Source organism: Chiloscyllium plagiosum, chromosome 39, assembly GCF_004010195.1.
Source record: "Chiloscyllium plagiosum isolate BGI_BamShark_2017 chromosome 39, ASM401019v2, whole genome shotgun sequence".
NCBI classification, from domain to species: domain Eukaryota; kingdom Metazoa; phylum Chordata; class Chondrichthyes; order Orectolobiformes; family Hemiscylliidae; genus Chiloscyllium; species Chiloscyllium plagiosum.
The window spans coordinates 22,944,464-22,955,984 of NC_057748.1; the positions used below are offsets into that span (position 1 = coordinate 22,944,464).

Below are 11,521 nucleotides of genomic sequence, written 5' to 3' on the forward strand. Positions count from 1 at the left end.
TCTTCACTCAGAGAGTGGTGGCTGTGTGGAATGCTCTGCCCCAGAGGGCAGTGGAGGCCCAGTCTCTGGATTCATTTAAGAAAGGGTTGGATAGAGCTCTCAAGGATAGTGGAATCAAGGGTTATGGAGATAAGGCAGGAAGAGGATACTGATTAAGGATGATCAGCCATGATCATATTGAATGGTGGTGCAGGCTCGAAGGGCAGAATGGCCTACTCCTGCACCTATTGTCTATTGTCATTCAAATGTTTTTCAGAATCCATAGTCAACTTCTTTACCTCTTCAATAAAAAGCCAAGGATGGCAAGGCCCACCGAGGATTGATGGTTTCTTTAAACCCTGGTCAAATATTGCCTTGAGTGCTGGGCAGAGTGATCCTCGGACCAGGTCTGTTACTGCCTCTGTTACTGAATCATCTCCAGCCATCGAATACTGTCAACAAAAATATAAACCACACCATAAGTCACAAACACACAGCAAAGAAAATCTTTCAAAACAAAGCAGTTATTGTCATGTAAATAAGGCTTGTCTCTACCCAGCATGCTGTATGACACTTTATTGTTACACATTGATCTATCTGGAGTAGGACAAGCCTTATCAGACTCAAAAAATTAACTGTCTCTCCACAGATGCTGTCAGTTCTGCTGTGATGCTCCAACACTTTGTTTTTGTGATCCGCATGCTTCTCTCTCAGCACCTGAACATTTGGACTCAACCTCACCGTTGTGTCACCTCACACCATTGAAAAGTGCAGGACTGCAAGTCAGGAGCTGCACCAGGCGTATCTAAAATGAGATGATAGGTCTAAGCAATCACACAGCCAACATGTCAGATCTAAGCTTTGCAGTTTTGCCACATCCAAGTGAATGTTGGTGAACAATTAAAGAAATAAATATCTCCATCCTCAGTATGGAAGATCACAGTGCAAAAGTCAGGGCTGAATCATTTGCAGCAATTTGTCAACTACAATGATCCACGTTGGCCTCTTCTGATGGTCCTCAGCATTACAGATACTAGTCTTCAGCCAATACTATTCACTCCACATGATGTCAAGAAACAGTTGGAGGCACTGGACAGTGCAAAGGCTATGGGTGGGTGGGGGGAAGACCTGACAACACTCTGGCAATAGTACTAAAGACCTGTGCTCCAGAACCCGTTGACCTGTTGCTCCCCTCAACAGGTATCAGGGGCAAATTCTCTACATGTTGGAGTCATCCTATCACATAGAAAGATGTTTGTGGTTGTTGGAGGTCATAGAGTCACAGAGCATGGAAACAGACCCTTCATGTCGACCATAATCCCAAACTTAACTGGTCCCACCTGCCTGTGCTTGGCTGATATTCTTCCAAACATTTTTTATTCACGTACTTATCTAAATATCTTTTAAAGGTCATAACTGTATCTGTATCCCACACTTCCTCTAGTTTCATTCAACAAATGAACCACTCTAAACAAAACTGCCCCACGTCTTTTTCAAATCTTTTGCCTCTTACTTTAAAAAATGCCTCCAATCTTCAAATCCCCCATTCTAGGAAAAAGATACCTGTCATTCACCTTATCTATACCCCTCATGATTTTATAAGTCTCTGCAAGATCACCCCTCAACTTCTTATGCTCCAGTGAAAAAAAGTCCCAGCCTTTCCAACCTCTCCTTATAGATCAAACCCTTCATTTCCAGCAACATCCTGGTAAATCTCTTCTGAACCCTCTCCAGCTTTGTAATATTCTTGCTATAATTGGGCGACCAGACCTGGACATAGTGAGGCCTGTTCTGGTATACTAATACCCTGTAAAACCTCAGTGTAATGTCCCAACTCCTGGCTGAAGGCAAGGGTGCTAAACACTTTCTTAACCACTCTATTGATATTTGATACAAACTTTAAAGAACTATGCACCTGAAGTCCTAGGTATCTCTGCTCTACAACACCATCCAAGGCTTTACTTTCAATTGTTTAAGCCCTGTCTTTGTTTGTTTTACCAAAATGCGATACCTAGCATTGATCCAAATTAAACTCCTTCTGCCACCATTCAGCTTGTTGACCCAATTGATCAAGATCTCTTTGTAATCTGAATTTGGACATGTTGGTGTTGGACTGGGGTGTACAAAGTTAAAAATCACAACACCAGGTTATAGTCCAACAGGTTTAATTGGAAGCACACTAGCTTTTGGAGCGCTGTTCCTTCATCAGGTAGCTGTCATCAGGTGATGAAGGAGCGGCGCTCCAAAAACTAGTGTGCTTCCAATTAAACCTGTTGGACTATAACCTGGTGTTGTGAGATATTTAACTTTGTAATCTTAGATAACCTTCTTCACTGTCCACTATACCACCAACTTTGGTGTCAAGTGCAAACTTACTAATCATGCCTTCTATAGTTTCATCTAAATAATTTATATAAATGACAAACATAAGTAGACCCAGCACCGAACCCTGTGGAAACAGTTGGTCACAAGTCTCCACAATTACCCTTGCATAAAACCATACTGACTACCCCTACTCATTCCTTGTCTCTCCATGATTTGGAAATGCCGGTGTTGTTGGACTGGGATGTACAAAGTTAAAAATCACACAACACCAGGTTATAGTCCAACAGGTTTAATTGGAAGCACACTAGCTATTGGAGCATCACTCCTTCATCAGGTAGTAGTGGAGGGCTCAATCCTAACACACAGAATTTATAGCAAAAATTTACAGTGTGATGTAACTGAAATTATATATTGAAAGATTGAATGTCTGTTAAGCCTTTCATCTGTTAGAATACCATGATAGTTTCACTTCTTTCATGTGTAAATCACAAAACTGTTTTTAAAAGAATGCAACTTTTTAAACAAATGCATAACATTAGCCACTCTCCAGTCATCTGGCACCTCACCGGTAATTATAGATGATACAAATATTTCTGCAAGGGGCTCCACAATTTCCTCCCTAACCTCCCACAACACCCTGGATAAACTAAATCAGGTGCTGGAGATTTATCCACCTTTATAATTTTTAAGATCTCCAGCACTTCCTCTTCTGTAATGTGAACTGCTTTCAAATATCAATATTTATTTCCCAGAGTTCTCTAGTCTCCATTTCTTCCTGAACAGTAAAAAACCTAACACAAAACAGTCCTTTAATATCTCTCCCATCTCCTGAGGTTCTACGCAAAAACAGTCATCCCAGCTCCAGGACATCTCTGCAGGAAATCCTCAGGGTGGTGTCCTGGGCCCAAACATCTTCAGCTGCTTCACTGATTACCTCCCTTCCATCAGGTCAGAAGTGGGGATGTTCATTGATGATTACACAATGCTCAGCACCATTTGCGACTACTCAGACACTGAAGCAGTCCATGTCCAAATCGAACAAGATATGGACAATCTCCAGGCTTGGAAACGATAGGTGGCAAGAAACATCTGTGCCACAAAAATGCCAGGAAATGACTATCACCAATATGAGACAATCTAACCACCACCCCTTTTCATTCCATCGTGTTATCATTGCTGAATCCTGCACTAACAACATCTTGGGGGTTACCACCAACCACATTAACACAGTGGCAACAAAAGCAGGTCAGAGGCTAGGAATACTGAAGTGAGCAACTCACCTCCTGACTCCCCAGAGCCTTGCACTTAAGGCACAAGTCAGGAGTGTGATGGAATACCTCCCACTTACCTGGATGGGTGCAGCTCCAACAAAATTCAAGGAGCTTGACACCATCCAGGACAAATTCCAAATGTATGGTGCTGGAAAAGCACAACTGGTCAGGCAGCATCTGAGCAGCAGCAGTTTCTAGCATAAGGTCTTCATTAGGAAATACACAGAACTAACAGTGCAGTACAGGTCCTTCGATGTTGCGACGACCTGTGGAACCAATCTTTTCCAGCACCATATTTTTTGACTCTGATCTCCAGCGTCTGCAGTCCTCACTTTCTCCTACCATCCATGACAAAGCAGCCTGCTTGATTGGCACCACATCCACAAGCATCCACTCCTTCCATCATGGATGCTCAGTAGCAGCAATGTGTACTTTTTACAAGATGCACTGTAGAAATTCACCAAAGTTCCTTAGACAGCATCTTCCAAACTAATGACCACTTTTATCCAGAAGCAGAGACATGGGAACACCATCACCTGCAAGTATCCCTCAAAGCCATTTACCATCCTGACTTGGAAACAAATCACCAATCCTTCACAGTTGCTGGGTCAAAATCCTGGAATTATTTTCCCAAGGGCATTTTGAGTCAAGCTACATCTTGTGGACTGTAGCGATGTGGAAGTCCCTACTAGAGAAACAAAACTCAACCTTCTCTTGGGAACTAAGGTAGGGCAAGTGACTGAAGTGTTAGTGAGGGAGCACTTTGGACCAGTGATCATAATTCTATTAGTTTAAGACAGTTATGGAAAAGGATAGGCCTATTTGAAAGGTGAAGTTCTAAACTGGAGTAAGCCCAATTTTCATGGTATTAGACAGGAACTTTCGAAGTTGACTGGGGGAGGCTGTTCGGATGTAAAGGGACATCTGGCATGTGGGAGACTTTCAAAAAGGAGATAACAAGAGTTCAGAGAAAGCATGTTCCTGTTATTGTGAAGAATATGGCTGCTACGTGTAGGGAATACCAGATGACTGGAGATACTGAGACTGCTCTGGTCAAGAGAAAGGAGGTATTTGCCAGGTAAAGACAGTTGGGTTCAAGTGAATCCCTGGAGGCATATCAGGGGAGTAGGAGTACATTACAAAGGGGAATCAGAAGAGCAAAAAGGAGTCAAGAGATAGCTTTGACAAATAAGGTTAAGGAGAATCCTAAAAGTTTCTGCAAGTACATTGTGGGAAGAGTAATTAGGGAGCGAATATGGTCCCTTAAAGATCAATGAGGCTGTCTATGTGTGGAACCACAGGACATGAGTGAGATCCTAAATGAATATTTTGCCTCAATATTTACTGTGGAGAAAGAGATGGAAACTTGGGAAATTGGGGAAATAAATAGTGATGCTTCGAAAAGAGTCCACATTGCAGAATAGGTGATGATGGAGGTCTTAAAACAAATAAAGGAAGATTCCCCAGGACCTGATCACGTGTATCCCAGAACACTGTGGGAAGCTAGGGAAGAGATTGCTGGGCCCCTTGCAGAGATATTTGCATCATCGACAACCATAGGTGATGTGCCGGAATACTGATGGGTGGCTAATCTCGTGACATTGTTTAAAAAAGGCTGCAAGGAAACGCCAGTGAGCTACAGACAGGCGAATCTGACAAGAGTGGCAGGTAAGTTGTTGGAGGTGATTTTAAGAGATAGGATTTACATATGAAAAGGGATTGATTAAGGATAGTCAACATGGATTTGCATGTGGGAAATCGGGTCTCAAAAATATGATTAAATTTTTTTGAAGAAGTGATAAAGAAGATAGATGAAGGCAGAGTGGTAGACGTTGTCTACATGGCCTTTGACAAGGTCTCGCATAGTAAACTTTATTTATTCACTGGTTAGTAAGGTTAGACCGCATGGGATCCAGGGAGAGATAGCCTATTGGATTCAAAATTGGCTTGATGGTAGAAGGCAGAGGGTGATGGTAGAGGGTTGTTATTCTGATTGGAGGCCTGTGACCAGCGATATGCTGTCAGGATTGGTTCTGGGTCCACTATTGGTTCATAATTTCTATCGACTATTTGGTATAGTTAGTAAGTTTGTAGATGACACCAAAATTCATGTTATAGTGGTCTGTGAAGATTATCGTTGAGTACCTTAATCAGATGGGCCAATGGGCTGAGAAGTGGCAAATAGAGTTTAATTTGGATAAATGTGAGGTGTTGCATTTTCGTAAGACAAACCAGGGTAGGACTTACACAGTGGGAGAAAGTGAGGACTGCAGATGCTAGAGATCAGAGCTGAAAAATGTGTTGCTGGAAAAGCGCAGATCAGGCAGCATCAAAGGAGCAGGAGAATTGACGTTTTGGGCATAAGCCCTTCTTCAGGAATGAGGAGGGTGTGCCAAGCAGGCTAAGATAGGACTTACACAGTTAAAGGTACAGCTCTTGGGAGCGTTGTTGAACAGAGGCACTTAAGGGTAGAGATATATATTTCCTTGGAAGTGGCATTGCAGGTAGACAGGGTGAAGGCAGCATTTGGCATGTTTGTATACATTGGTCAGAGCATGGAGTACAGGAGTTGGAGCAGCATTTGCAGCTGTACAAGACATTGGTCAGACCACTTTTAGAATAATGTGAACAACTCTGGTCACCCTGCTATAGGAAAGAGGTTGTTAAACTAGAAATGGTACAGAAAGTATTTACAAGGATGTTGCCGGGACTAGAGGGTTTGAGTTATAAAGAGGGGTTAGATAGTCTGCAACGTTTTCCCTGGAATGTCAGAGACTGAGGGATGACCTGATAGAGGTTTATTAAATCATGAGGGGCATGGATAGGGTGAATTGCCAAGGCCTTTTTCCCAGGATAGGGGAGTCCAAAACTAGAAGGCATAGGTTTAAGGGGAGATGGAAAAGATTTAAAAGGGACCGGAGGGGTAACTTTTTCACACAGATTGTGGTGCATGTATGAATGAGTTGCTAGAGGAAATGATAGATGTGGGTACAATTAAAACATTTAAAAATCATTTAGATAGGTACACAAATAGGAAAGATGATTCGGAGATGCCAGTGTTGGACTGGGGTGTACAAAGTTAAAAATCACACAACACCAGGTTATAGTCCAGGTTGGACTATAACCTGGTGTTGTGTGATTTTTAAGTAGGAAAGATGTAAGGGACGTGGGCCAAACATAGGCAAATGGGACTAGCTCAGTTTAAGATACCTGGTCGGCATGGATATAGGTGCTGTATGAATCTATGACTCTAAAAGGCAGCTAATAACCACCTTCTCAAGGGCAGCTATGGATGGGCAGTAAATGCTGGCCAGCTGAAAAAGATTGCCCACACTCTCAGTCACCCTCTACAAAGGGTTGCTCTTTCCATTTCTCCACTAACTTATTCCTGACGTTCAACTCTCCATATTCTCTCCAGGCAAGAAGAGGGTGCAGAACTTTATGGAAAGGTAGAGAACAGCACAACATCTGCACAGCACCCTCAAATGATACCACCTTGACGGTCAGTGAAAATGCATTCCACATGTTCCACTAAGGAGGAGGTCTTATTCCAGGAGGGTGCAGATACAAGCAATGGTTTGCTTTGAAAGCCTGGGCCTCAGTGATCCTGGCATTTACAGGTGCTGAGAGAGATTCAGGCCCTCCTATGAAGGTCTCACGTCCTGTAAGCTGGATCTCGGTGTTCCTCTCTTCTGTTCTGTTGACTGGCATGTGGCTTATGAGAATGCAACTGCTGCTGTGGCTGCTGTTATTTCTTGTCAGAGGACCAAGTGCCACGTGGAGGCAGGAAGCCATAAAGTGCAGATCAAGGAGCAAATGGAGATCAAGGCAGATGAATTGATTTCCGAAAAAGTAGAAAATCATTTTTTCACAATGGAAGAACAGACACAGGTCAAATGCTCTGCACACCAGCCTCATCTACAGGGCGTAACTATTCAGTTACACAGTTTAAAGGCTCCTAAGTCTGTCAATTCTGACCAAACACTCCCCACTGTGCTTTTTTCAATTTGTTGATGGGACATGGTCATTGCTGGGTAACTCAGCATTTGTTGCTCATCCCTAATTGCCCTCAAGGTGGTGGTAGAGAGCAGTCTTTTGAACTATTGCTGCCCTGTCAGCAGTTCCAAGATTTTGACCCAGTGACAGTAAACAGTTGGCAATACAGCTTTAACACAGGATGGTGAGTGACTTGGAGGATACCACTTTCTGTCCTGGTCTTCAGCGGTGGAAATCTCAGGTTTAGAAGGTGCTGTCCAAGCAGCTTTAACCAGAGGACAGATTTCAGGCAATTGGTCAACTGGTGGGTCACGATGCAGAAAGCAGAGAATTTCTTTCATGTATGAATGTGCTGCCTGAAGGGGTGGTGGCATTTATTTTAATTGGGTATTTTGTGGGTAGGACCCATGAAGGCAATTTTTCCCATTGTTTGATGGATCCCAGTGTTGTAACTGTACTGGAACAGATTGGGTAGGTGTGCAGCTGGATTTGGAGCACACGTCTTCAGTTGCAGGAATGTTGTGAGGGCCTGCTGTCTTTGCAGTATCCAGTGTGTCTTTAGTCATTTCTTAAATGCTCATGGAGCAAGTCGAGTTCACTGAAGACTGGCACTTTTGATGATTAGACCTTCTTGGGAAGGGCAAGATGAATCATCCACTTGACACTTCTGGCTCAAGATTGGTATGAATGTTTCATCATCTTCTTTTCATCTCAGGTGCTGCATATTGTCACCCCGGAGGATGGAGAGATTCACAAGGCCTTCATTCATGACTGTATATGGTAGAATCTCAGAGCTATGACCTTGTCTGTTGGTTCGGAGACTGCTTACTCTGGTTGTTACATACCGATTTCACTGCTTAGCATACTTGTAGTCCTGTGTCATAGCTTCACTGGTATAGTTCCTCATGTTGAGAGGTGCTCTTCAAACTCTCCTTTTTGAATTTGGGCTGTTCTGCTGGCTTGATGGTGATGTATCAGAGTGACTTTACAATGAACAGCAACAAGAGAATCTGACTCTCTTCGTCCCTCACCCAGTAATTCTCTGGCTGTTCCACTGTGCAAATGATTTGCAATTAACATGACAATTCAGTAAAGACTGCCACCTTGTGCTGAGCAATGTATTTGAGTAGATTTTCTGGCTGATTACTAGCATGACTTCCAAAAATTGCAAACAGCTCATTTTTCTTTGAAATAATGCATAATGAACTTGGCATTCTCTGTTTAGTACCTGATGATTCCATCCAGTGTGCACAGTTTCTCACTGAGCTGTCAGAGATCCATTAACATAATTCACTTGTGCAACATTACTGCATGGGCATTCCAAAGTTTGCGACATTCATATCACAACCATACAATTCTAGCTAACACAAAGCTCTGTTCTGGAATATTTCAACAGGAGCACAGATTCTGGATCATGGCGGCAATCAGTCCACACTAAGACACTCTCCAATAACAATAATCACAGAAAAATCAGAAGTACAGCACATTCTGTTCATATGCAAATCCATGGCAGAATTAGGGTCTGACAAAATGTAGCAGTGTATCATCATGGATGCATGTTAGAAGCGATAGTCATTTTAGTTTTGAGGTACACAGGCACAGTTACCACTATTCTCTGTATACAATGATTCACAAAAGCTGAAGGACTGATATACTTAATTTTCGCATATTCATGTCGTGACTGAACCTACCTCTTTACTTCGCTCATCCAGAACCTCCACAAATTTTGCAGGAAACCAGCCTGTAGGAAGAAGTCAAACATGAATAACAAGATGCAGCAAAACCTTATGTGGATCAAGATATTATAGCGTGTGGAATACTTATTCTCTGTATAAGAATTCCAATATTTCAGTAAGAACATTAACAGTGCAGAGACCTGTGGCACTACAAGTTGCAGCAAACACAGTATAATTAATATGATTTTCTGTAAGAACTAATTTAAGGCAAACATAACAGTCCTCTCATTTCCATTGCAATCTGGGACAAACATTATCTTTTAATTTCCATTATTTAAATTCACATCCTGTTCAATACAAAAGAGACTATTAAGACTATTTGCGACCACTTTTGGTGACAGATCATTAACCGGAAATGTCTACTCTCTCTCTCTCGGCTGCCAGGCTTGCTCAATTTTTCCAGAAATGTTTCGTTCACATCAGCTTCAGTATTACAAATTTGAGGAATATTCAGGCACATGATAGAACATTAAGGTGCACAACTAATTTTAACTCAATCAAATATGCAAATCTTCCTTGGACATGTTGTAAACTCTCTTTACATTTGAGGCTTCAGTACTGCCCATTCACATGCAGAGAATGCACGTCTAACCAAATTTTGGTTAGCTTTGCAATGCTGCAAATTGTTGAGAAGAAAAATGAGTAGTTTGCAATGATAGCAAATATGATTTACTTGCCAGTTAAGCAAGCATCAAATACACACACTGCAATCCTTCCCCGAGCACGGTCTCAAATAGTGGATATCAAGCTCAGCACTGAAGCAGGAAATTGGCTCTTTGCACTCAGGAGTGAGAATGAGAGAGAGAGAGGGAGAGGAAATGGAAGTGAGTGATGGGAGACAGACAGATAAGGCCTGGATTTTGTGGGGAGTGGATCTTGGGTGTGGCCTGCTTGTTCCCAGAGAAGGAAAGTCAGTCAGCAGCTGATGCACCAGAAAGGAGCCTGCCTCGCAGTTGTAACTCTCTGCAAACTGGCTAAACATTGTAAGAGTGGGGGTTCTAGCTGTCCCTCCATGGTAGCAAGTCTTGCTCTTGACAGCACCAAGCTCAATAGTGGGCACTGCTGACATTGTAAGGAGAAGCTGGAAGAGAAGATGACTGACAGTGCCGGAGAATCTGAGAGCGCAGGGAGTAGGGAGGATCATGGGGTATAGCATTTGGACAGCAGGCAGTAAGAAACTAAGTTGGGGTGACATCCTGCCTTTTTTACAATATGGCCTTCAAAAGTGGATGAAGCCTACTGCTGTCTGCCTTTCCACATTAACTGCATAATACCCAGAATGATTGAATGAACTCAATCGAACTTTGATTATTTATGTTGAATATGGCAGGTAATTTGAAAATACAGAGAACAGATCATAGAATCCTATAGTTTGGGAGAAGGCCATTTGGTTCATCGAGTCCACACCAACCCTTTGAAATGCATCCACCCAAACCTACTCCCCTACCTGTTACTCCTGTAACCTTGCAATTCCCATGGCTAATCCACCTAGCCTGCATATCTTTGGACTGTTGGAGGAAACCCACACAGACATGAGGAGAATGGCAACTGTCTATGTGGAACTTGCACAAACTGTGGAATTGAACTCAAGTCCCTTGCACAGTGAAGCTGTAGTGCTAATCATGGAGCCACCACGCTGCCTCACGGTGAGGGGGAGGGTAGGAAGATAGTGAGCTTCACACATTTCACATTTTATTTGACTACTCAGAGGGAGTGAGAGAGAAAAGTGGCGTGACAGAGAGATACTGAGAGACACAAGACAATCAGAAAAAAAGGGATAAACTGAGAGATGCAAAGACAGTGAGACAAACTGACACAGAGGGAAGGAGAGTGAGTGAGAGACTGAAAGAGACAAAGTGATAGAGAGAGAGGGAGACACAGACAGAGAGTCAGACAGACAGAGGGGAAGATGGACAGCAAGAGGAAGACAGAGAGTGGAGATTGAAAGACACAAGACATTGAGAGAAAAATAGCAAGCCAAAGAGACACAAAGAGAGTGTCAACAGAGACAAAGTGAGTCGGAAAAAGATAGGGAGAGGCAGAGATTGGGAGAGAGATACAAAGAAACTGAAACAAAAGAGAGAAGAGACAAACAGAAAAACCTGACAAACGCAAAGACAGTGTGAAACACAGAGGGACTGAGTGAGTAAGAGAACTAGGGAGTGAGAGTGAGACAGACAGAAAGTGAGAGAGAGGCAGAGACAGCAAGACAGA

The 11,521-nt window shown here is 42.8% G+C and overlaps 1 protein-coding gene across 2 annotated transcripts in view; it reads right to left on the reverse strand.

The window, feature by feature from the left end:
- sgsm3 (small G protein signaling modulator 3) overlaps positions 1–11,521 on the reverse strand; it is a 186,135-nt gene that overhangs the window by 44,444 nt on the left and 130,170 nt on the right. For both annotated transcript variants that reach the window (XM_043680029.1, XM_043680030.1), the window contains 2 exons: positions 9,263–9,312; positions 279–431 (listed from right to left, as the gene is read on the reverse strand). In XM_043680029.1, the coding sequence (XP_043535964.1) occupies positions 279–431; positions 9,263–9,312 (203 nt within the window). The remainder of the gene's footprint in view (positions 1–278; positions 432–9,262; positions 9,313–11,521) is intronic.